The 27,852-nt window shown below is 40.1% G+C and overlaps 1 protein-coding gene across 50 annotated transcripts in view; it reads right to left on the bottom strand.

The window, feature by feature from the left end:
- Positions 1 to 27,852, bottom strand: part of TTLL5 (tubulin tyrosine ligase like 5) — a 290,959-nt gene that overhangs the window by 68,172 nt on the left and 194,935 nt on the right. For 40 of the 50 annotated variants that reach the window (XM_015144156.3, XM_077941500.1, XM_077941511.1 and 37 more), the window contains 2 exons: positions 26,408 to 26,603; positions 7,430 to 7,647 (listed from right to left, as the gene is read on the bottom strand). In XM_015144156.3, the coding sequence (XP_014999642.1) occupies positions 7,430 to 7,647; positions 26,408 to 26,603 (414 nt within the window). The remainder of the gene's footprint in view (positions 1 to 7,429; positions 7,648 to 26,407; positions 26,604 to 27,852) is intronic. The other 10 variants (XR_003731645.2, XR_013396464.1, XM_015144167.3 and 7 more) reach the window with 1 other exon arrangement.

Raw genomic sequence — 27,852 nt, 5'->3', positions numbered from 1 at the left:
TCTAGACCATCCTGGCCAACATGGTGAAACCCCGTCTCTACTAAAAATACAAAAAATTAGCTGGGCATGGTGGCGGGCGCCTGTAGCCCCAGCTACTCAGGAGGCTGAAGCAGGGGTATCGCTTGAACCTGGGAGGCAGAGGTTGCAGTGAGCCGAGACCGCGCCACTGCACTCCAGCCTGGGTGACAGGGCGAGACTCTGTCTCAAAAAAAGGAAAAAGATTCCAGAAACATGGTTTAAAGAACTACTTTGGAGATGATTTTTAAAAGTTGTTTCCTGGGCCTACTCATGTATTCCTTTAAGAAGAACCAATTTAGACAGTTTGAAAATTTCCACTTGTTCTATGTTCTAGTTAAGTCTTCTTTTTCTTCAAGAACAACCAATTTATACTTGATATTTTTCAAAATATTATCTTTCATCTACTTTTTAAAATTGTACATAGTGTGCACAGTGTTCTCATAATTTTTCAGTCTCTCCTATATCTACTTTTAAAGTCTTTCTCTTATTTTTACTTCTCTTATTTTCTGGCAGAAGTATGTTTATTTTCTTCTTCTGGGTTCCCCTGACCCAAACTAAATAAGATTTTGAACTTCACGAATTTTATTGCTTGCTTTTCACTTTATATTACTTTTCTTCTTAATTTCCTTAAGTCTGTTTTCCTTAGCTTTGTTTTATGGTTCCTTTTCTAACTTCGTGTGATAAAAGCTTACTTCAATTATGACAAATATGTGGCCTATTCACCACTCTCAGCATCTTCCCTGCCTGTGGCAGATGCTACTAACCTATCAAAGCACTCTTTTTTGCTGAACTCAGGGAAGTCCTCACAGGTCTTTCCAAAACAACACCGGGCAATCAGCTGAAGCCAGCCAATTTACCATTTGTATCTTGGTTAATTTCTTTTTCATCTTTCAGTATTTTAGTAATGAAAATGATGAAGATTATGAATTTACCTTTGAGTACATCTTTGACTCCCTCCCTCCCTCCTTCCCTTCCTTGACAGATTACCTTTGAGTATATTTTTGCCTGACTTCCTGCCTCCCTCCCTCGCTTCTTCCCTTCCTTCCTTCTTTTTTTTGAAGAGTCTTGCTCTCTTGCCCAGGCTGGAGTGCAGTGGCGCAATCTTGGCTCACTGCAATCTCCACATCCCAGGCTTCAGTGATTCTCGTGCCTCAGCCTCTCGAGTAGCTGGGACCACAGGTGCCATGCCACCACGCCTGGCTAATTTTTGTATATTTTGGTAGAGACGGGGTTCGCCATGTTGGCCTGGTTGGTCTAGACCTGAACTCCTCACCTCCAGTGATCCCCACCTGCCTCGGCCTTCCAAAGTGCTGGGATTACAGGCATGAGCCACTGCGCCCAGCCTTTATATTTAATATCTCATTTTACTGGAAAGTGGTCTGAGAATGAGGCATGTATGATTTCTACTTTTTGAGGATTTAATTGAAACATTCCAGTTTAGAAAACTATTCCACAAGATCTCTGTAGGGCACAAAGTTATATATCTATTGATTTACTCTTATTAACTAATACCTTTTTGTCCTTATGTTGAGTCTTATTTGCCTAAACTACTGACTATTATTTCTATTCTCTTTTTGTAATTTGTTATTTTAGGTTGAAATCTGTCTTTTCTCTCATCATTTTCATCTTTGTATACTTCTTCCTCAAATTTTTGGCATTTGTCTTTTAGTTTGCAAATTCAGTTTATGCAGTGGCCAATTTCTATTTACTGTCTTCAGCCCAATTTTTCACTTAGGTAGTTCTCATCTCTGTGCAATCCTCCCTGACTGCAGGTCCCTTGCTCCTTCTATATGATAGCTTTGTCTAGTTCTCCACACAGATGCTCTCTACTCTTACATTTTGTTAAGAATACACATTAGGTATTTTCTAAAATGTTATTATTTCTTGCTTAAACTCATTCTAGAGGTAAGAAGCCTCTGAATCTTCTCCATGAAGACTTCTTTTTTTTTGGAGACAGAGTCTCTCTCTGTTGCCCAGGCTGGAGTGCAGTGGTGTGATCTTGGCTCACTGCAATCTCTGCCTCCCAGGTTCAAGCGATTCTCCAGCCTCAGCCTCCTGAGTAGCTGGGATTACAGACACGCACCACCACACCCGGCTAATTTTTTGTATTTTTAGCAGAGATGGGGTTTTACCATGTTGGCCAGGCTGGTCTCGAACTCCTGACCTCATGATCTGCCTGCCTCAGCCTCCCAAAGTGCTGGGATTACAGGCATGAGTCACCGTGCCCAACTGAAGCCTTCTTTTAAGCTATACTACCTATTCCCAGGCCCCAAGATTTTCCAGTATTTGCTCATCCTTAAAGAAGGTCTAAATCTGCCAAGGGCTTATATTTATGGAGAAACTGATGTGGATGGATTCTATCAGAGGTTAGCATAAATTCCTGCCAAAATCTTTTAAAAAGGGGTTTTCATACTCAGGTGAAGGAGGAGGGAAGTGAGGGGTGGGAAATATCCAGCAGTTATATTACCATTTCAACAACCATTTTAACATCCCAGGAGGCAGGCACGAGAAGTCAGATTTTAATTAAAATTATGCCAATGTGAATCAGCAAAGGAAGACCCATCATTCCATGGCTCTCATGTAGCTTTCCTCCCCACTAAGACACACACAATCATGCAGCTTTTGATTAGGTGTGGTTGTAGCACCCATGCCTCTGACTGATGTCACTGTCCACACCAAAAGCAACCCCTAGGACTTCCTAATGCACCACTGAGGTCCAAATGAGGAGGGTTAGTAGAAGACAGACAGTCTAAGTGGCAGAGCTCCTGACTGGCGCTCACGTCCTTTCTACCCTCAGGCCCTGCCCCTCAGAGCGAGGGGATATTATTGTCTGCGGTATTCCAGGTTTCCCTTTCATCTCCTAGACTGCACTCTCCCAGAAGATACTATACAAAAGCCCTCCATGTTGATCTTCAATCCAGTCTTCCTGTGCTGCATCTAACAGAAATTCCCCCAGCACCTCTAATATGAGTGGCATTAATTCTTCCTCCATTTAAGTGGTAAAACTGGTATGGAAAAAGAGAGGCGTGAGTGAGTTCCTAAGTGCATACATTGTATTTTCTTCAAAAGCAATATTTTAGGATAATTAATCTGCCATTTGCTGTACAGATAGATGTAGATAAATAGATTGGCAGGGACCTTTGAAATATGTGATGTACGGGGAAGAGTCTGAGGTAAGCACAGCGGGTGAAATGAGTTCCAGTTTGAGCTCGGCCACTGACCACCTGGGTACCTTGTTGTACTCATATCCCCACAACTATGCCTAGATCCCTTTATCTTCTACCACAAACATTTTATAATTACCTACCTTGGAAATGCATAATGTAGAGAATCCTACATTAAGGATGAATATGTTACAGATTCAACTATGCTTCTTGAAACTGCACATAATAAAAGGCTGGCAGAACATGGTTAACCCACAATATGGTATCTTACATGCTCACCTCAAGAACTTTTGGACAATTATTAAGCCCTAATTACTTTGCCCTGAAATCTTCTCACTTTAATGACTCATGTTAAAAAGATAACATTTTTAAGCTGATATTTATTTTCATATTGTTCTGACATTAATCTCTTAAACATCTTTTACCATATGGCTGACCTCACCAAATGTTCAGGTAACATTAATTGGGATTTGGTGCTACCAGGCTACCCAGTCCTGATGGCTTTCCTCCCTGCTAATCCCTAGCAGCCTTTAACAAACAACCACTGTCCTGGGTGCTGACTCAGAACAGTAGTTACCATCAACTTCCACTCAGGTCACCCTGATGAGAATCACCTAAGGCCTGGGTAAAGAAGGTCATCTCAGCTATTTAAGGAAGAGTACTGCAGTTCAGTCTGTGCTTCTTCAACAGTTTTCTTTCTTCAGAGAAATCTCCCAGGTTACAACAGCTTTGGTCCCACCCTTTCAAATTCATTCAGTCTGAGTTTTGCCCTTGTGCCTGGCAAACTTCAATCTCCTCAGGTTTCTTTCTCCATATTTCCTGGAGAGTATGATTCTGGCTCTGAAAAAAGGTCATTTATAAGGAAGAGACAGTTCAGATGCATGTAGTTGTGTGTAGGCTGTCGTCCTTCTCAGTTCAGCTGACTGCTTGGAAGAAATACCACAAATAGTTTTGAAAGGAGGATCTGAAGCGGGTACTAAATTATGAAGTGTTGCAAACATTGGAGAAGAAAATCAAGAAAGATTATTGGCACTATGAAAATGGTAAAAAAAAAAAAAAATCTAAATCATTCCCTTCACAACTGACAAATGAGGTTTAGCTAAATGAAATATAAGTGTATGAATTTGAGAACGACAACAAAGAACTGCTGGGACAAGAGAGGCTGAGGAAAATGGCTTGAAAGCATCAGGATTAAAGAGCAAATGTGCTCATAAAAAAGCTTTCAATGGAATAGACAGAAAACAAGTCATTTTGGTTAATTATTCAGTAGGGACACTGGGTTTTGTTTTACAGATGGGAAAATGAAACCTTTAGAGGGAAAGCAACTTGAGTATTATCATAAAGAAACAGGACCCCACTGTTCTGATTCTCAACTCCCTTTGCACCAAAATCCAAGTGACATTCCATCTTTAATGTTCTATTCTTCTCTAAACTCAAAACTCAACCCTCTAGGATGTGGAAACTTTGATGGTCTTGGAAATTGCTTCTATATTTGTCTAATGCCAACTTCTGTGCTAGAAGAAGTTTGAAGTTCAACCCAAAAACACACAGCTTGGCATGGTCCAAAGCTCATTACAACTTCTCATTAGTTGTGTCTCTTGAGGCGACTATGGCATTCCTGAGTGTGACTCAGTATCACCAGTCATAACTGAGGGTTCCTGATTAATCTGAACTGAGCCAGAGTAAAGGCCACAGTAAGATCCAAGCAAATGAAGCAACACATCTTGTAGGAAGAAAGTAAAAAATTTACATGAAAATTTCTTGAAATGCCATCTTGCTACTAAGCATAATAGTACCTAACACTGATTTAGCATGTATTACATACCAGGCACTGTATTTGTGCTTGACATTCATCAATTCATTTAATTATCTTAATAACCCTATGAGGCAGGTACTATTACTATTCCCATTTTAATAGGAAACTGAGTCACAGAGACGTTGAGTAACTTGCTATGCTGGCTAGGAACAAGAATTACTTTAGAACAGTGAGAATATATCAACTGATACTCAGGATCCTGATTTCGAGAGCCATGAGAACTTTCTCTAGATTAAAAAAATTACTTCATCAATCCAAATAAAGCATGGGGTTTAGTTCATAGTAATGTGCCAATGACAGTTTCCTAGTATGGTACATTCCTCAAATGCACCACGGCAATGTCAGATGTTAACAATGGAAAAAACACTGGGTAAGTGGTAGGTGGGAATTCTTTGTACTACCCTTACAACTTTTCTGTAAATCTAAAATTAATATAAAATACAGTTTGTTTGTTTGTTTAAAAAACTTTATCAGGATACTTCATAGGGGGAGCTTTTCATTGTTCAGATGAAAAGCCATGCTATTCTTTTTCCTAAAAGTTAGAAGAATATCTGAAAACACTGGGGTCCTTACAATGCTGTACATTTTACACATAAGTGAGAGAATGTTAAAGTCTTTATTAGTACTAACTTAGCTTCAGAGACTTGTCCTAGAGTTTTAAAGGCAAATTGGAAACTATTTCCTGGAACAACGCCTCACAGCATGCCTTTTGATACCTGGATTATATTACTTAAATTCTGAAGAAATCTCTGCTTTTTCCCCCCCTTCTGTGCATTTTTGATGTTGAGCTGTTTCCGGTTTTCCCACACTCTTGCCTGTCACAAAGAAGAAACCACAAAAATGCTGCAAAGCAAAGTCTGTCCAAAGAGCTGCAGTTCCATCTCAGGAGGCTGTGGAGTTCTCCTGCCAGCAGTGAGTTCAGGGCAGCAGCAAGCAGTGTCTTCAAATGCCCAGCCCTGCTGCCTGGGCCCACCTCTCCACCAGCTAGCCACACAGGCCACCAAGGGCCCTCTGAGGGTACTGGCAATAATCACAGAATCCACAAGGGGCACACTGGCAAACTCAACATTCACATTTGGCTCAAAAATTTTCCCAGTTAACTATGGGCTTTCCAAATCTATGAAGGAGAGTGTGGTTTTAGAATGCATATGATGGTGACCAAGGCTTACTGAGTTCTTACCTAGGCTGGGCCTTACTCTATGTACTTCACACATATTAACTCTGTTAACATTTAGCAACTGACCTAGGAGGTAGATACTCTTACTGTTTTATTTTTACAAATGGAAACATGAGGAAGCTGAGACTAAGAGATTAAGTAACTTGTAACTTGCAGAAGGTGTCAAATTAGTACAGTGTGGCCTGAGGATGTGAATCCGGGCAGTCTGGCTGCAGAGGCTGCACACCTAAGGATTTGACTCTACTCTTTCCAGGGTGAGAAGACACACAGTTTCCTTTCTATTTTGCTACTGGCATTCAACCACAAACTGCAGCCTTTCTACTGCCCCTTCCTACTACTCCAGAGAGTTCTGCAGTCATTACAATGCCAGCTCTTCCCAGAACAGGGCTTGGTACTTAGTGGGCACTGAATAAATATTTATTGGATAAATGAATAATGGCAGCAATATAATTAATACAGCCACAAGGGATTGTTTTCTACCTAAATCCAGAATTTGATTTACCATCCAAGGAGGAAAAAACAGTAATGACTTTTTCTATGTTTTAGGATTCTTCTCACAACTAACATTGATCTTCTGAAGGACAAATGAATGAGGAGCCTCAATGACAGCAAGAGAAATATACAAATGTCCACTACACAAAAACACAGCAGGCAATGCCTGCCTCTTCCAGACATCTCTGAAAGTTCCCCAAGTTTAACCTGAAGAAGTGCTGCTAGAACCAACGCTCTTCACCAATCTATTTCTAGTCCACTGGCTAAAAAGTGGCTGGAGGTAGCGTGAAGGATTTTGATGTACAAAAATTTGATTCAGGAAAGAAAACGTCCTTTTGGTGTAAACAGGTAGACTGCAAAAGGTATTAAAAACACCATTGCTACACAGAGCTTGCTGACTAATGTCAATAAGGTTATATCATCCTCCTAGATGAAATCGCAATCCTATATCTTCCAATTCAAATATCTAAAAGTGAACAAACCAAGGGGAAGCAGGGTGTTGAATTCTGTATGAAATTGAAAAGATCTGATTCTGCAGGGCCTGTCCCTCCCACAGGGTGGTGGCCATCTGCTTGTTTCAGTAGTTCCCCGGGAGATTCTAATCTGTAGCCTGCACTGAGAACTAGGGTTAGCCTTTATTTCCCAGCAGGTGTTCTTGTTTCCAGTACTTCAGTACGAATGGTCTTGAAGAGTAACAAATAAAGAGTACTGTTAGCTTAGAAATGATAAAACTCAGTAGAAATTGAACAGAAAAAAACTTACTTGGAAGCCCTCTGGGATGTTGCCCTTCTGAGCACTTGTTTGTGGTTGGGTGGGGGTTTGGGGACCAGGGAGGCGCAAGAACTTGGAGGTGGTACTGCTTTTTGTGGCAGAGTGGTTGGCTTCTGGCCACTAGCTGTGGCACTGGAAATTCTACAATCTGCACCATTATTCATTGTCCATAAATTGGAGTTAGGTAGTGTCTGGCTGCCAAAGATCGCCTACAAAAAAAAAAAAAAAAAAAAAGGAAAAAAAATGATCGATGGACATCACCTTCACAACCCATTTACTTTATTAACTAGTCTGTAATCCTGTCAAGGGGCAAAAAGAAAAGGAAAACTGTTATTTTTTTTTTTTAAAGGAAAAACTTCTCTAATGTTGCCAGTGCAGCTCTGGATTCACAGAAGGGGAATATTTTGAAGCAGAGAGCTGAAATGGTCTTGTTGAAAGTACACTGGGCTAGGAATCAGGGCACCTGGGACACTAACTGTTGGCCCACATGCGTGAATTAGAAAAGCATTTGATCTCTCTCATTGCAGTTTCCATAATTGTTAAATTCAACACGTTTTTAAATAATGTCTCTTTCGAGGCGTGAAGTACTAGAAATAGAGCACAGAATAAAACTGTCTTGCAGCTTAACTTGATTCTTGCCCACTTCAAAACTCTGAGCTCCTCTAGAAAGTTTGCAGGCAGGAGGCAAGGGGAGGAGTCAGCATGGCTAGGGCATGGTGAACAAATACAGAAAGATGAGGCTGCCACAGGAACCATGAGCCAGGCCTGGTTATAATCTTTAGGGCTAGTTTAGAATTCTAGCCTAGAAAAACTTTGTTGACCTAAAGATTAACATAAGATTTTACATTTGAAAGCACTTTCAAAGTAAAATTACTATACAAATGTTTGTTATATGAATACAATCGACACAAGGATATTTTTGCTCAGAGGGTAAGCCTATAAATAAATAAAGACCTAAATATCACCATCTAAACATCACAAATGCCAACATATATAATTAGGATGTAAAAGTATACTTCCTTCAAGTAGACGCTTAAAAAGTTCTTACAACTTATCTCATTAAAAATAGTCTTTTGGTGTCTCAATTTTGTTACTAGTCTTTCAATACTGCTTTCAACATGCATTGTAAAAACTTTAAATGAGAAATAATATTAAGAGAAAAATAACATCATTGACAAAATACCTAGTAATTTTTATTAAAGAAATTTCTGGCAATTGATTTCCATTTGTACATACAACATGTAAAGGACTCATGGCGAGGCATGATGAAATAATATGAGATGCTCTTAGGAAATATTCATCTTCTAGACAGAATTTGCTAGTATTATTTTTGCCCTTTATGAATTTTATTTTTTCAGATTTAAAAGATGAACTGGGTACCTTTAGTAAAATGTTAACCAACCCTTCTATACGCATGACTTAAAATGTCTCATTTTCAGGAAAATGTGTCAAAGGTCCTAGGCTAAGTAGATATGAGAGGGGGGTCCAGGGGTCTTGTGTGGAGTAAATGTGTTTGACTGAAATGCTTGACAAAGAACAAAGAGATTTCAGAGTTAAAGGGTCTGAGCACTTTCAATTGGACCAATCTGACTGAGATGTCCCCAACCTGTGTAAACCACCTGAGGGAGAAACTGAAGAGCTACAATTTTTCTCCATCTCTGATCCACAGAAGAGCAACAAAGACAAAGCCAGGTGCAGTGGCTCACGCCTGTAATCCTAGCACTTTGGGAGGCTGAGACATGTGGATCACTTGAGGTCAGGAGTTCGAGACCAGCATGGCCAACATGGCAAAACCCCGTCTTTACAAAAAATACAAAAATTAGCTACACGTGGTGGCGCACGCCTGTAGTCCCAGCAACTCAAGAGGCTGAGGTGGGAGAATCCTTTGAGCCAGGGAGGTGGAGGTTGCAATGGGTGAAGCATCACTGCACTCCAGCCTTGGTGACAGAGTGAGACCCTGTCTCAAAAAAGTGGGGGGGGAAGAGGAACAAAGACAGATCCAAGGCCGCAGGCAAAGCCAGGAAGGAAGCACTGTTGAGCGTGTACACATGGGGAGGTTTCCGGATGGTCCAAGAGAATCAAGGAGCCCTGACCCCGCTCACGCAGGCCTCCTCAGGACAAGCAACCAAAGCTTCCGGCAGGAGGCAGCCTTCTGGGACAGAGTCTACAACAAACCCTTTCTTTGCAGTTCCTGTTTCCATATTTGAGGGCCTTAAAATCTGTGCGAGAAACTCAACTGGAAGTAAAGAGGGACACAGGAACAGGCTGCCCCAGGCTTCTATTTTCACCACTACATCCTAATAATTGAGGTTAGGTGTAAGGAGTGTTTGAAAAGTGCCTCATTCAAGATGGGAAGAGACCAAAAATCAGAGTGAGGGCTGAAGAGTTCTACATTGAGCCATCCATAAAGAAATTCCCTGGGTGAGTAGTAGAGGAGGGGAAAAAAAATGTTAGTTAAGAGCTCTTGGAAATCAAAATATTCTTTATTAAATTATATATTTAATGTTGTAAGGGAACTGCCATTGAATAGAACATCTATTCAATAAATGTTGCCATGGTGACAACTATATTTTTTCAAATTCATCATTTTTCCCCCCAAATCTGGAACACGTAAATACAAATGAAATAATGAGTGAAAATAGCAGGTTCAGAACAGTTTTAGTGAGCTCCTATTTTTTTAAAAAAGAATACATACACACCATATCTATCTATCTATATGTATGTACACACACACTCTCCTAGTATCTGCACAAAACAATTCAAGAAGGATACACAAAAAAACTGGTAGCCTTCAGGGAGAATTGGTTAGCTAGGGGTCCAGGTAGGAGGGAGACTAACTTTTTACTGTATATCATTTGTATCTTTTGAATTTTATACTATGTGCATATAGTTATTTATTACAAAAGTAAACTGTTCAAAAGACAAAAGAAGTAATTCCGATAACATTTAAGGAGGTAATAAATTATCTGTAACTACAAATCAAGATACCCAAGTGACACCCAAGTTTTAACCAGCTGGGTATAGGATTCCTACTGGATTGGGCTAAAGAAGGAATTAACTGTTCAGCACTGGCTACAAAAGCAGATTAGGTCATCAGTGAAAGGCAGAGAGACCCAGAGTAAATGGAAAAGACATAGCTTGTGGTCAAATGTACCTCAGCTCAAATGTAGGCCTTGTCACTTAAAAGTGGGTGATCTTTTCAAGTTAACTTCTCAGCTTCAGCTTTCTCATAAGCTGTTGAAATTACTTCACCTTTAGAAGATGAGGAGCTTAATTAAAAAAAAAATTACTTCCTTGGATTTTTGGAAGTCAAATGAAGATCATGTAGGTAACCTTAGCCTAGGCATTCAATAAGAATTTCTTGAAATAAAGCAAAGACCTAGGCACACAGCAGGCACTCAACAAATGTTCCATTCCTTCCCAAACTTTCACCTACCTCAGTTCTACTGAGAAACTAAAGGAGGGAATGACGGGGAAGTCCACCTATCAGTAATCCTTGGTGAATAGTAGTTGCTTATGCATTTCTTCAACATATTTTTCCAGACTTATGACACTCACTAGTTGTGAAAGCAAATTCTTAAAACGAAAACATATGTTTAGGCTCCCCAGATCATATTTACTCAATTCTCTCTGGCAGAAATAATCTTTTCCTCTTCTGAATGCTTAGAAAAATGTATTTGTATGACTCATCACAGTACATTCGACTGTGTATTATAGCCATTTACGTGTGTACTTTTTCTCCCTTCTGGGTGATTCACACTGGAAATGGCTGAATTTATATATGATTAATTTTAGTTTCCCCTACAGTGACTAGTACAAAGATGCTTAATAAATGGGAAAAAACAAACAAACAAACAAACAAAAAAACCCAACCCCAACTATTCATCCTTGTTTAGCAAAAACTAAATTCTTACACAACAAAATAGGTAAATGTGTATTTAAATTCAGATGTAATCTTGTAAAAGGACCATTTTCTGGACTTCGAACAGTGCCTAGGGTGTTGTTTGTGTCCATCTCATACTCAACTACAAAATATGTTAGCCCTTCTGCAGATCTCCAACAAAAATAACTTCACACCTTCCTAAATGCAGAATCTGTGGTAGGACCTTAGATACTGATGTTTTATTAAGACTAGTTTTCACTTCAAACAATAAAATAAAATAATTTAGAAGAACTTACTGCCTAGGAAACTGCCACTTGCCTGGATACAACCGCTTCTTCCTTTCTTCTTAATATTACTACTCTGATTTTGTTTGGGTCATAATGTTTGCCCAGCTAAAGAAAACATATTTCTAAATCTCTCTTTTACCTAGGGATAACACATGATATACGTTCTGGACAATGAGATGGAAACAGAAGTTTCTGGTTTTGGGGAAACAGAAGTGTTTGGGAAAGCTCTTTAAAGGGCGGACTCAGCTGGTGCACATCTTGTGTCCTTCCATGTTCCCTGTTCTTCCCACCTAGAACACGGATATCTAGCAAGAGGTGGACAGGCATAGGGTGAAAGTTACTTGCTAAGGATTGCAGAGAATAAAGACAGAAGGAGCATGGGTTTCTGATGGCACCATGAAGTCTGCAAGAGCCTATTTCTAGATTTCTAACTATGTGGGAAAAAAGCCCCTCTAACTTAATTAAACTACTGGTGGGAGAGAGGGTCCTGTTACAAGCAGTCAAACGGAATCTTAACTGATACTAGAAATAATTCTCCATCTACCACAGATTCAAGCTTGCCTAAGCCTCAATACAACAAACATGTACTGCATCTCAGAAGGCAGATACTCTTTCCAAATGCAGTAAAAGGCCTCTAGGTTGTGACTTGTGGTTTAGTGATTATACTGTAATACACTGAACGGATAATGAAATGATTATAATTGCATACCATCTGAAACTCCAAAGAGTCGGTAATGTAGACAAGTCCCCAGGTGTTTCACCAAAGCCAGGGCTAAGTGGGATGGGATTAAAGCAATCAAAGCTGGTAAGAAGAAACCCAGGAACACACTCAGGCAATGTTAAAAGCAGACATAAAATGGTTGTGTGTAAACTAGCGGCAGAAATCAGCCTCTCCAGCACCCCGAGAGCCCTGTACTGGCCCCAATCCTACAGCCCCACCAACTGAATTGCTCCATCATGTGAATTGTTCTGTCCTGATATTCATTCATAAAAGGGCAGAAGAATTATATGAAGTTCTCTCTAACAATTTGTAAGAAACATGAGGTTTCGATACACAATATTAACAACAAAGGCATAGGAGCTGCACTATCATTAGTCAATGTCCTGGGAACGAGAAAGCTGTGTAAGCACTGGCCTCCACTCAAGACCTAGTCAACATACACTCAGCATATACATGACTCTTGCTTCTTTGCTGGGTGTGGGAAACAGCCATGCTACAGCAAGAAGACTCAGAGAAAAACCACAGTTTGAGGGTTGGCTTGGCCCCAGGCAAAAGACTGGAAAGGCCCTCCTTCTCCCACAACAGAAGGGTGCTCATGGGTGGGAAGGGAAAATTTCTGATGGACAGAACACAGACTGCAACTTGGAAGGTTCCGGGGAAGCAAGATCTGGGCTCTCTTACTAGAAAGATAATAGTGTTTAGACATTAAATTCTGGGAGGATTTTTTTTTTAATTCCTTCCAGAAAAACACTCCTTTTAGCCTTCACTCAGGCTTCTTGGTGATAAAGCAGAGCTGGATGCCTCTTCGTAGTGAAATAATTCTGTAAATTCATTTTTTTGAGAAAGAAGGGGGATAAAGTAGGCAAATGCTACTCTCTATTTGCGTAGGTTAATGTCTCTTTGTGACCCTTTTACTCTAATTTCAGACGAGCAAATATTTCTATGCAGTCTTCTCCCCACAGTAGATTGTGTCCCAATTTGAATAAAATTCCCATAACATATACAAAGACACTTATTGTCTGTTTCTCTCTGGAAGATAAACTATTGAGATGGTACATTTTCTTGAGCATGTAAGTTACTAATCACTCACCTTCCTACAATCAGGCCAAGACTGTTCAGAGCAAAGAACACACCCCGACTTTTATGCAACCCTGTGATGCTGTAAAAACCTTGGGGCCAAGGTGAGAATGAGAGTAACTGTTTCTATTTTGGCAAAAGTAAGCTTCCAAAAGGCCTTTGTCTCACACTGTATGGAGTTCTTGGCTGTCTTCCATTCACAATGTTTGTCAGCTGGGACAAGACTGGGGGCTGAGCAAGAGAAACAGTGCAACTTTTCTGGTGCTGTTATAAAGCACTGAGCAGTACTATGACCCCAGTAGGAATGGGGCAGCAATCCAGAAGTTGCTACTCTTCATATAGAGAGACCAAGTACACAAATACCTGAGACAGGACATGGAACTGTCAAAGACGTCGAAAGCCTTCCGACATATCCTCTCATTTCTAAAACCAATTACGAAGCTCCCCCTCCTTTAGTGAGTAGGAAAGGAGGTTCTTACTACCTCAAATGACCTACTCTTAAGGATAGAAAGACAGATGCTTACCTGGACAGAAAAATTTCGAAACTATTATTCACTAACCAACTGAGATCAGTGTGATTCTTCAGAGAGTCCCTAAACTAACTGTACTTGCCAATATTTAAGAAACAATGAAGATAATTACAACTAGATATTCAAATATACTCAAAATTGAGCTTGGACTGGTGTGTGACATGACCAGCATGGTGTAGCTATGACACAGCTGGCTAAGACTAGGGCTGCAGTTCATGACCACAAAAGCCAGTGAAACCAAATTGCCCTAAGACATCACATGGGTGACCTTCCCTCATTAGCAGTCACACCTTCATCTAGCCGCAAAACCAGTCAGACACTGATTGATGTTCTGATGCAAATTCAGACTCAGATGACCATAGATTCTGCTTTGCTTTACATTTCTTTCGTATCTCCTTCAATGCCCAGCACTGTTTGGTCACACACACATACATACAAAGGCTGACAGACTGACATTTTTCTTTTTGAAACAAATTTCTTTAATAAATGTTCATTAGAAGTGTTAAAAATGATTTATAATTCTGCTCTCAGAGGTTAGTAACCTGTTAACACTTAGATGTTTTTCTATGTATATACAAATGTATTTTCTATGTGTATGTGTGTTTTTCTGTGTGCTGACAAAAAATGGAATCATATGACACCTGATGTTTTGGAGCCTATTTTTATTTCATTCAAATACCTATTCTGAGCATTTTTCCCTAACTATAAAGGTAGACCTAGACTGCTGCTTTTAATGGCATTTTTCCTACTATGGTTTATTATACTTAACCAATCATCAATGCTATAAATTGACACACTGAGGTACATCTATATTTGAAGCTATGGAAATATGTAAATATGTTCACAATGATTCTTCTTTTTTTTTTTTTTTTGAGATGGAGTCTCACTCTGTCACCAGGCTGGAGTGCAATGGCGTGATCTCGGCTCACTGCAACCTCCGACTTCCCGGTTCAAACAATTCTCCTGCCTCAGCCTCCCAAGTAGCTGGGATTACAGGCATGCGCCACTATGCCCAGCTAATTTTTGTATTTTTTTTAGTAGAGACGGGGTTTCACCGTGTTGGCCAGGATGGTCTCAAACTCCTGACTTTGTGATCCGTCTGCCTTGGCCTCCCAAAGTGCTGGGATTACAGGCGTGAGCCACCACACCTGGCCCACAATAGATTTTTGAGTTAAAAAAAAAAATAGGCCGGGCACGGTGGCTCACACCTGTAATCCCAGCACTTTGGGAGGCTGAGGCAGGTGGGTCATGAGGTCAGGAGATCAAGACCATTCTGGCTAACACAGTGAAACCCTGTTTCTACTAAAAATACAAAAAATTAGCCGGGCGTTGTAGTGGGCACCTGTAGTCCCGGTTACTCGGGAGGCTGAGGCAGGAGAATGGTGTGAACCCGGGAGGCGGAGCTTTCAATGAGCCGAGATCACACCACTTACACTCCAGCCTGGGTGACAGAGTAAGACTCTGTCTCAAAAAAAAAAAAAATTGCCCCCCCATATCTTTTTATTTTTTTCTTTTTCTCCACAAATAGAAAAGCACCCCCAAAATCTTATACTTCCATTTTGAAACACCATGTGTATGTGTGCACGCACACACACACAGGCATATATATACACACACAATCAGGTTGTTACCAATTTATTTTGCTTTTTAAGAATAGTGTTGTGATAAACATCATGTTAGCTATACCTTTTCACATATGCTGGATCATTTCCTTAAAATAATTTCCTTAAAGTAAAATAGCTAGATCAGAAATCTCTTTATTCTTCTGTTTCAAAACTTTTTCATATATATTCCCAAATTGCTCTCAGGCAAGGTTGTACCAATTTATATTTCATCAGTATGTTTGAAAGGAATCAATTTACTTATCATTCCTTTGATTACTATGAGAAAAACAGCTTGCACCGGATGAAAAGCTAGCTCACAATTGATGCTAATGCTGTTTCTTGTCCTTTTTACGTTTGTAAGATATTTATGCCTTTGGACAAACATGTCAATAATCTACACAGAAATTATTCTAAAGAATAACCATTTAGGCCAGGCGTGGTGGCCCACACCTGTAATCCCAACACTTTGGGAGGCTGAGGTGGGCGGATCACGAGGTCAGGAGATCGAGACCATCCTGGCTAACACAGTGAAACCCCGTCTCTACTAAGTAATACAAAAAAATAGCTGGGCGTGGTGGCGCGCACCTGTAGTCCCAACTACTCAGGAGGCTGAGGCAGGAGAATGGTGTGAACTCGGGAGGCAGAGCTTGCAGTGAGCCCAGATCGAGCCACTGCACTCCAGCCTGGGCAACACAGTGAGACTCCGTCTTAAAAAAAAAAAAAATTTAATCCTAGTATTAATCATTCTTTTTATTCTTTCTTCTCATAGCTCTCTCTAGTAATTCTGAACAAATTAATTTGCATACCATATTTAATTGTTCAAGTATTAGTTTTAAAAATGTAGCTAATTAATACTTAATGAGCCTTGAGCTTCTCCTAAGATACTTTCTTTGATATCATTTTAATCAATTTGTTTCTGGCATGGGAGGTTTAAGTAAAATCCCCAAGTTGAAATCATAATGCTATGTATATTTACAGTTAAAAATAATACATAAGAGATATTTGCGTATCCATGTTCATTGATGTATTATTCACAATAGCCAAGATGTAAAAGGAACCTAAACGTCCATCAACGAATGAATGGAAAAAGAAAATGTGTTATGTAGTACCCACAAAAATTAAAAATAAAAAAGTAAAAAAAGAGAAAACGTGGTATGTATATGTGTACACACACACAATGAAATGCTATTCAGCCTTAAAAAAGAAGGGAATCCTGTCATATACATGGGTGAATCTTGAAGACATTATGCTAAGTAAAATAACCTAATCACAAAATCATTCCACTTAGCATGAGGTAGTGAAACTCACAGAAAGTAGAATGGTGATTGTCAGAGGCTGGATGGGAAAGAGGAAAACAGGGAGTTGTTCAACGAGTACGGTTTCAGTCATGCGACATGAAAAAGTTCTGGAGATCTGTGGTACAGTATGCATACAGTTAACAATACTATACTGTATACATAAAAATTGTTAAGAGGGTACATTTATATGTTTTCTACCTAAATGAAAAAAAAAAAAGGTGATACACAATTATAAGAGCAACAAACTTTTGACTTTTTTTTTTTTGAGATGGAGTTTTGCCCTTGTTGTGCAGGCTGGAGTGCAATGGCCGCAATCTTGGCTCACTGCAACCTCCGCCTCCCGCGTTCAAGTGATTCTCCTGCCTCGGCCTTCTGAGTAGCTGGGATTACAGGCATGCACCACCATGCCTGGCTAATTTTTTGTATTTTTAGTAGAGACGGGGTTTCTCCATGTTGGTCAGGCAGTTCTTGAACTCCCAACCTCAGGTGATTTGCCCGTCTCAGCCTCCCAAAGTGCTGGGATTGCAGGTGTGAGCCACCACACCTGGCCTTTTATTGGCCTTTTATTGACCTTTTACCATGGGTCTGGCATTGCTTTAAGTGCTTTATCTTATCTCATTTATCCCTCCCAATCATATGACCTGTGTCTCCTCATCATCACCATTTACAGAAGAAGAAACCAAGGCACAAAACATGTTAGGATATTTGTTCATAATTGAAGAGGTACTGAGTAGTAAGCTGGGATTCAAACCCATGGAGTATGATTTAAGAACCCCGCTATACTATGCTGCCTTTCTTATTTATGTTATACTGATTCCCTTTTAAAGCAAACATATCTAAAGCAAATTTATTTAAATCACATCTCTTTTCTAAAGAAACCTAGCAATGTGTCCAGTTTCCACCAGATGTATATAAAGGATAAATTTCATTCACCTTGCTCCAAGATCATTCTCTTTCTTGAGGAGGAAAGGAAAGGCTGAAAAAATATGACTGTCTGTAAACAAATGTTTGTCACTTATTGTTAAAGTGGAAGTGTGAGTATGCAGAAAGACAACCTCAAAGGATCAGCCATGACCCCAGATAGAAAGCTCAACTGGCTAAAGAAAGATAGTTCTGCTTCATTTTCAATTGTGTGTTTTATCTTTCATTTGTTAGTACTTATAATAAATTATTTGTATATCAGGGCCTCATTTTCCTAATGTGTCTGTATCTTACGTGTCCTGATTACTAAAATGAAATAATTAGTCAAAGGCAATCTCTAAGTTTCCTTTACAACTTTGAGGTTATAAACATCTAACTTGTCTCTGTCTTCAAATGTATAATTTGTTTTGTTTGGCCCAGGATCTCACATGGTTGGTCTACTGTGCATATCTTGCACAGACCTTACTGTCATGTATTCATTAAGTACTTTTCCCCTGGCTGCCACCATTTCAGATGGATGGATTGAAGTCTTTCATCATCTCACACAAAGTTACTGCTGAGAGTCCCTCATATACCTACAGACAAACAGAAACCAACCACAGGCCAAGGAGTGAGGGAAGAGAACGAAACTGGTCACCAGACGGCTGCAGCAAATTCACGGGATCACATTGCACAACAAACAAGATGAATCCTGAGCGGTTAATATGTGAACAGTTGCCTCTTCACACCCACAACCAAGCAGAGTTCTGAATCTTAATTGATTACACTGACCCTTTTTTTTTTTTTTTTTTTACAGATTTGTGTATACAAGAGTATATAGCAGTGCAGCAGCAATAATGCTGGAATGCCTTATCTGACTGGTAAGTGTGTAAACGAAAAAGAAAATGAAGAGTCAATTCTGTCGTGGGGGAGGACGGTAGAGTGGAAAGGGGCTTTGGAAGTCCTCTGACCTGGTATGAATATTATCTCCACAATTAGGCAGCTGTGTGATCTTGGCTAAGTTACTCAAACTCTTTGAACATGGATTTCCTCATCAGTGGAATGGAGATAAGACTACATCTGGTGCACAGGAAGCATTCACTGTATGTTCTTTTTCCTCTAAGATTCCAGAAGAATATTCCCCTAGCAGCAGCTTAGAAAGCAACATGATGATAACCAGGGGACTTATGTTACGATCAGTAATAACTTAACACAATGAACGAAAGTCAGTATTGAACAATACACTAAGACCAGACTTATATGGTATTGAAAAAGCAAGCATAGGCCGGAGGCAGTGGCTCATGCCTGTAATCCCAGCACTTTGGGAGGATGAGGAGGGCGGATCACGAGGTCAGGAGATCGAGACCATCCTGGCTAACACGGTGAGACCTCGTCTCTACTAAAAATACAAAAAATTAGCCAGGCATGGTGGCAGGCGCCTGTAGTCCCAGCTACTGGGGAGGCTGAGGCAGGGGAATGGCATGAACCGGGGAGGCAGAGCTTGCAGTGAGCAGAGATCACGCTACTGCACTCCAGTCTGGGTGACAGAGCAAGACTCTGTCTCAAAAAAAAAAAAAAAAAGAAAAAGAAAAAGCAAGCATAGTATGAATTAAGCGTTTAACATGTCATCTGTGGTAGTCACATTTGTAGACACCTGTCACGTTTCCTGGTGGTCTTCTGAAAAACACCTATCACAGAAATAAAATTAAAATAGTATTACCAGTAACAGTGTTGAAAGGACAAAATAATAATTAGAAAACTCATTCCTATATTATTAATAACACAGAATTAATAACAACCCATACAAATGCTCCTAATACCCAAACCTCTAGAACAAATGTCAGGATACTGACATGGGTTGTTAGGTGCTAATCCTATTACTTAATAAAAGTACAAGGGAGGATAAAGTATGGGCATTTCCAAGATTGTCAAGCCCAAGAACATCTTAGTAAGATATTTCTTTCATTAAGAATTGAGGTAATTGGGATAACATCTAGGCCTAAGTTCAGGAAAACTTCTCTTTTGAGATGGTGCTTATGAATAGTAGGAGACTAGTGAAGACACCTGAGAAGAACTTTTCAAACATAGTTTCATAGAAGTCAATAAATACTTGTTGGCTAGGTATGGTGGCTCATGCCTGTAATTCCAGCACTTTGGGAGGCCGAGATGGGTGGATCACAAGGTCAAGAGTTCAAGACTAGCCTGGCCACTATGGTGAAAACCCCATCTCTACTAAAAATACAAAAATTAGCCTGGCGTGGCAGCCTGTAGTCCTAGCTACTCAGGAGGCTGAGGCAGGAGAGAATCGCTTGAACCTGGGAGGCAGAGGCTGCAGTGAGCCAAGATTGCGCCATTATACTCCAGCCTGGGCAACAGAGTGAGACTCTGTTTTTTTCAAAAAAAAAAAAAAAAAAAAAGTACTTGTTGAATGTATAAATTGCAAGATAAAATTTATGTAATAGTACTTATAGTTGCTGTTTATTGAATGCCTTATTAGTAGGAGGCAGCATATAGCATAATAGCCAGGAGCTTGGATGCTGCAGGCTGACAGACCTGGGTTCAAATCCCAGTTCTACCAGTTATTACTTATGTGACATTGAGAAAGTTACATAAATGATACTATGCTTTTTCATCTGTGAAATGAGGCTAATAAGAGGGCAGCTTTTGTAAAGATCCACTGAGATAATACAAAAAAAAAAATGGCCACTTTGGTGCTTGACATATGGGAATATCAATATCACATCCTGAGAACTACAATCGTGATACCACACAGGTATATATCATCATCTCCAAATTAGAGATAAGGGAAATGAGGTTCTAAAAGTTTGAATAACCTGAGTCATGGACTAGATAGGGCCAAGACTTAAGCTGTGGGTTATCTGACTCCAAAGCCTGTCAAGAGTGGCCTATTTCCAAAACAACTGAATGCAGTATTATTTCATGTATTTTCTATGTATTTTCATTAAATAAGAATGAAACAGTTTGGCTTGGCAAAACCCACTAAATCAAGTGGTCCTAGGAAAATCAATAATAACTAAAAGCTAGACACTAAGTATGAGTTCCTGCTAAAAGTCAAGTGGAAAAATAAAATAGAACAAAAGAACCAACCAACCAACCAAAAAAACAAAGAAACAATAGGTTATGACATTAAGTTCTGGAGTCAATATGCTCCGGAACTTACACACACACACACACACACACACACACACACACACTCCTCCCCTCTCATGCCCCCAGTCCAATCTTCCTCTCTGATACACTATTATAAAGATGTATCAAGACACCTCCTGCATGGCTAGACTGGTCGCCTGCTCTTTGTGCCACACTGAGGAGCTAGCATGTTATTGCCGGATGCTTGGAAAAAGACAGAGTGCCTGCTGAATTTCTCTTTCTTTCCCCTCCTCCACAACACAAACACACAGCAGCTGAAGGCTTGGCGAAACAGAATTCATTCCTGCAGGAGGAGGCAGAATTTTTTTAGACAGATGCAATGAACTTTTAAGAGCGAAATAACAAGACACGGTTCGGTTTACATGGGAATCCTTTCCACACCTGTGGGATTGCACATATACACACATAGCATTAGCAAAAAGCTTGTTACACACTGCACTCAAGATGTTACCAGCAAACTGAAAGACCTCTTGATGTGAACACTGAGCTGCTCCCAGTCCTGCCTGTTATAGGAACATTAGTTTCTGCTAGGATTATTGAATCCAGATTAGTTTGGTAAACTTGGGCATGGTGGGGAGCGAGAAGTAAAGAACAGATGGGGCAGAAGGATGAGAGAAACTTAGGATGCACAGTTTTCTCCTACCTGGAGTTATTTACTAATGTTGAAAATTAAGTCTACTAAAAATTGAAGGGGTTTGGAAAAAGACCGGAACCAGTGAAGAATTAAGATGTATTTAAAATCTCTCCTTTCTCCCATTATTGTTAAAGGAAACTTCGGCAATTCTGTGTTGGCCGTCAAAATGTCCTTAATTTTTCTGCTTTTGGGGCTCCTTTTCACTGTGGATGAGGCAGAGAAGAGAGTGGGAGGGAAGGAAGCAGGGAGTGGGTTGGGAGCAGAAGTTTAACAAAGGATCACTTTAACAGAAACTACTGAGTAATCGCTCTGTCCTGCGCCAAGAATAACATCAGCTCAATGTCTGCAATTAGAATCAGGTCAGTCGGGCCTCACAGCCAGTGCAGCCCTCCTCACAGACCCCAGCATGGAGAGCTACTCATGCTGATGTCACCAGTAGTCACTGTTGCCCAAGAAAGTCCCCGACTCAGCTGAAAGAAAAGGTTTTTTTGCCTTCTCCTTCAGGGGCAGGAAGCCAGCAGGAGAAGGAAGATGGAATTAGACAGAAGACATGTATTGGGCTGTATCAATCTGTAACAGATTTGTTTGACCTTTCCTAACTCTTGAGATTCTGTACTTCCCGCAACTATCCTGAAATTCTTTTTTTTTTTTTTTTTTTTGAGACAGAGTCTCAATCTGTCATCCAGGCTGCAGTGCAGTGGCGCGATCTTGGCTCACTGCAACCTCCGCCTCCCGGGTTCAAGTGATTCTCCTGCCTCAGCCTCCTGAGTAGCTGGGATTATAGGCATGTGCTACCATGCCCGGCTAATTTTTGTATTTTTAGTAGAGACGGGGTTTCACCATATTGGTCAGGCTGGTCTCGAACTCCTGACCTCATGATCCACCCGCCTCGGCCTCCCAAAGTGCTGGGATTACAGCCACGCCTGGTGCTGAAATTCATTTTTAAATGAGTTAACATGTACAGAGAACCTGGAATAGTGCTTGGAACACAGCAAGTGCTTAAGTGGTGGCCATTATTAAAACAAAAAGGGAGAACTCTGCCTATTCATTAGGTTATTCCAAACCTAATGAATCAGAAATGGGATGGAGGAACAATTGTTTTAACAAGCGCTTCAAATGGTTCTGTTACTCTAGTCTAGGGGTCTGCACACTAGGACCTACAGGCTGTTGCCTGTTTTTGTACATAAAGTTTTGTTGAAAGACAGCCACACTCATTCATTTACATATTGTTTATGGCTGTTTTCACTCTATCATGGCAGAGCTGAGTAGTTGCAACAGAGATGCTATAGCCTGCAAGGCCTAAAATATTTACTATCTGGCTATTTACAGAAAAAGTTTGCTGACCTCTGCTCTGACTTAAAACAATGTTTTTCAAACTGCTGGTTTTACCATCAAGGTGTAAAAGCTCAATTTTGTCTTATTCTGTTTATTATGCCTTCTATCATATGGACTGGATCACACCAATTTTCTTATATCTCTGTTCCCGAAAACTTCTGGCATTGGCTCTGGGTGACTTTCCTCTCTCACTCCCATGTCACAGGATCAGTCTTTTGCAGGGGTGGATTAAGTGTATGACAACTGCTAGATTTATGAGTGCAGTGCTATACTGAGATGAAGATCAAAGCTCATTCCCCATGAATACTGAGAGATGTCCATTTCCAAACTCACATCTTGAATCAGAGTTTAAGCAGAAATTAACACCTTCAATAAGCTGGATATCTAAGTGTTCTGATTGGAGGGCAAAAAGAATGGAGAACTTCCTATGTATACAATGAGAGAAAGGCTGCATGAACTTTTCCCAGACATTAATAGGAGATTACTATGTTAAAGGTGCTGTTCATAAACATAATATAATATGATATAATATAAATACAAGGCCTCCTTTAACATCCTGTTCCATAAACAGGCCTCTTTTATGGATGAATGTTAGGTAAATCAGATTTCAATTCTATCCACTGCTTTCAAACAGGCAGTTAATCACACTGTTAGTTATACCAAAGGCTCCCTACGCTTTAGAAAAAGGAATCCAAAGTGCAAGGAGTTCATTAGAAAAGTACCATTGCTATCTAAAGGGTAACCCAAGGACAGAAATACAGAATACTGAGAATGTAAACCATGCTTCAATCAACAATTCAGTGACAATTATAACGGTCAGATCCAGCACAACTAAGCTACAAAGGCATAAAATCTAGTAGGGTTTTGCTTCCACTGTGGAATGATTCTAAGTACCCTCTGAAATAAAGTACTCTAAGTTTCTACTTATTCTTCCTGTTAGAATATTTAATATCTTATTTGTTATTTTATTACTTATAAACTCTTGAAGCTAATGGAATTTAGTTACTTTAGCTCTCTCCTATAGTCCCAGAAACTTCACCCTTACTCATTTTTCCCTAAATCAGCTGTGGTTTAGAAAAACAGGTTTGGGGTGTGGGGGAGAAGAAATAAAATAATGTTATACACATATATACAATTATAATGAATGATTTTCTGTTTGCTCTCCAGGAGAACGAGAGAACTTCCTTCTTGGGAGTTCTGCCTCCTCCCTAAAACAGATATCCTGACAGATTCTGAAAAACATAATTTCTATATACTTCATAATTCAGCGAAACTAAACCAGTATAATCCTCAGTGAAAAGAAATTCCACACAAGAACAGTAGTACAGTACTCTGAATTTTCAAAGGAATGTGAGTTGCTGGAAGCTAATCAAAAGTATGAGAGAGACTTAAAAATGAAGCAGTTTCTAAAAGTGAAAATCAACAAAACTGCCTCTCCTTCCCCAGTCATCCTCCATTTCAAGGTTCTGAAGCATGGTTTAAAGGGTATCAACTGTCCAGATTCATTAGAGCCAGAGATTTTTTTTTCTAACTTTTAGGCTCAGGGACACATGGTCAGGTTTGTTATAAAGGTAAATAGCGTGTTGCAGGGGATTGGTGCACAAATTATTTTGTCGCTCAGGTAATGAGCCAAGGACCTGATAAGTAGTTTTTTGATCCTCAGCCTATACAGTGATACTTCCACTATCCAGTATCTGATTAAGTTGGCATTCTCAAGTACTCTGAATGACAGGGAGTTTAAAGCTTAAAAAGCTTTCAGAAATTTAAGAACGCAGATTAAAAAACAACAACAATAACAACAACGAAGACACACATTTGTATCTGGAATTGTGAAAATGTAAACTGGCTTAAATGCTTCTGCTATCCCCAAGATTTTCAAAATGAAGAAAATTTTACATGACAGGAAGTGATGTGGTGATTACAATGAGATGCTATACTCTTATGCTTTCCAGATTAAGAAATCTTATTTTTCTCCAGTAAAAATGGTCTAAAGAACTACTTTGCAAACGCTGGCACTTACAATTTCTCAATTATGATGAATTAACATAATGTACAGAGTACTCTACCTCAGGTAAAGATGATCAAGTGATGAACTATGTTGAAATAATAAAATGACATTTTATTATGGGTGGTAGTTGAAAAGATAAGACAGAATATAATAATAATTGTTTTACTTAGAGGAAAAAACCTTTGGGAAATGCTGCTTTAGTCTTTGAGTAAATAATAATTTTGCACAAACTCATGCATACTATGTACTACATTTTTATAAGAAAAAAATGATCAGGAGATCAAACTGATAAAAAGTTATTTCTTCACATAACCAAATGTCAGAAAAGCTTATAGAATCAGTACTAATTCATTCCAATAACTCCACTGTAGAACATAGTAACTCTTCTTTTTTTTTTTTTTTTTTTTTGAGACGGAGTCTCGCTCTGTCGCCCAGGCTGGAGTGCAGTGGCGCAATCTCCACTCACTGCAAGCTCTGCCTCCCAGGTTCACGCCATTCTCCTGCCTCAGCCTCCCGTGTAGCTGGGACTACAGGCTCCCGCCACTGCACCCGGCTAATTTTTGTATTTTTAGTAGAGACGGGGTTTCTCCTTGTTAGCCAGGATGGTCTCGATTTCCTGACCTTGTGATTCCCCCGTCTCGGCCTCCCAAAGTGCTGGGATTACAGGCGTGAGCCACCGCGCCCGGCCCATAGTAACTATTCTAATGATGATCCTGAGTCACCAAGAAAAATTTAAATCCTGAAGTTTTGGTGAGATCATCCTTTCTCTACAATTGGGGCCATACTAATATATTAGTGCTATATACTTATATAGCTCCCTCATTCGGGAGTTTCTGGCATTTTATAGACAATGAGTAGCAAATCAACATCTCCCTACACATAAGTTCCACAACAGCGAGGATTTCTGTGTGTACAGTCACCTTATAGCCCCACTGTTTAAACAGTGCCTAGTACACAATACATACACAGTAAACATTTGTTGAATGAACAGCCATCATTTACAGATGACCTGCATGCTAACATATGTCCATTTCCATTTTCCAGAAGAACTTACAGCTTATTTATTCCTTGAAAATCTTGTTAGATAATGAGTAATATCACACATGTATGCCAAGTATATCAAGGCAAGAAAGTAGAACACTTAGAAATAAAGATGTTTAAAATGCTAGCTTTCAGGTATCTTAGAATCAGACCCCATGGGAGGTTACTAAACTAAGATCATGCAACAGAAAGGGTAAACACCACAATAGAGGTTTTTGGATAGGAGCATTCAAATGGAAAAAAAAAAAAAAAAAAAAACACATGTCAAACACTGGTTAAGCATCACTTTCAGGCAAAGCCAGTGTTATGGCTCCAGAACATTTTTTCCCCAAGAGTAGACTCCCCATGAGCTGTCCAAGCCAGGGTGGCACGGGGTTGGAAAACTAATCCTACATTTCTCATTCATTCACTTTTTTTTTTTTTTTTTTTAATCAACAGCAGGAAGATAGTAACACATGGAAAAGACTTATCTTGAATTACCTGGTGCCGGGCTCGACTCTGGTCCAGGAGCTGCCGGGACTGAAGTTTTTGTTGTTCAAGTTGCTGCAGGGCAAAATGGAGCTGATAGCTGCCTGCTGTGGGGTGATACTTGTGCTGGGGGACCACCCCTGTAGCCTTGCTGTACACGTTGTTTTCTACCTCTCCTTCCCAGGCAAACCCACCTGTCTGGAGGCTCCTGAAGAGAAAAGCAAGCAGGTTTCTTAGAGTGAGTGGTTGTATGAACAATCTGGAGGAAAGGAGAGAAATGTCTCGGGTATTTTTCCTGTATAGAACCAAGCACAGTTTGGAATTACAAATCTACTTGTGTAATATTACCTGACTCCCCCACTAAACCGTAGCTCCATGATGACAAGGACAGGGTCCTTGTTTTGCACTCTGTTCTTTTCCTAGCACGTATCATAAGGCCTGGCACATGGTCAATGTACAATAAATATTTGCTGGATGTAAAACAACTGCAATAGCAATTTCATTCCCCTGTGATTGCCAGAAGACCTACGAGAAGAGTCCAGAGAGCTTCCAATGCAGGATGGGGGGCTAACGTAAGGCAGGAACAGACGCATGATCATCTTCTCTAACGTCAACTTCAAAAGGAAAAGGGTTCATCGCACAGAATTCTTGCTTTTTCTCAATCACGCATCAGTTAAATATCTAAATATTTTTTAGAAGCTGTTTATATTTGAGCTTATGTCCCTATCACTGGCTAACATAAATGGTGTGGCAAGACACTTTTTTTCATTATTCCAAATTTACCTCATATGGTCCCCACTGAGGCTGACAATCTGTACACCTGAGGAAGGCAAAGGCCACAATAATCAGTACCTATGCTATATTATAGTATTTGTTAAATACTTTGACTATCTTCCTTGCCCAAATTATTTATTTATTTAGAGACAGGGTCTCAATCTGTAGCCCAGGATGGAGTGCAGTGGTGAAATCACAGCTCACTGCAGCCTCAACCTCCCCATGCTCAGGTGATCCTCCCACCTCAGCCTCCTGAGAAGCTGGGATTCTAGGTGCATGCCACCATGCCTGGCTAATTTTTGTATTTTTTTGTAGAGATGGGGGGTTTCACTACATTGCCCTGACTAGTCTCGAACTCCTGGGCTCAAGCAATCTGCCCACCTGAGCCTCCCAAAGTGCTTGGATTGCAGGTGTGAGCCACTGCACCCAGCCCCAAATTCTAGATTCTGGTGACCATGTCTGTGTAGTTCCTAGCAGAAGTCTTTACAACTATAGCCTCCTACATTTCCCCTCTCAGATCATTTTTCCCAGTAGAAAAGACCCCATTCATACTACTTCATTCCCATTTGGCTGGCTATTATTAAAACAAAACACCTGAAGACAACAAGGGCTGCTGAGGATGTGGAAAAACTGGAACCCTTGTGCAATGCTGGTGGGAAAGTAAAATGGTACAGCTACTGTGG

Source organism: Macaca mulatta, chromosome 7 (assembly GCF_049350105.2).
Source record: "Macaca mulatta isolate MMU2019108-1 chromosome 7, T2T-MMU8v2.0, whole genome shotgun sequence".
Lineage (NCBI taxonomy): Eukaryota > Metazoa > Chordata > Mammalia > Primates > Cercopithecidae > Macaca > Macaca mulatta.
This window is presented reverse-complemented; position numbering and strand designations above follow the sequence as displayed.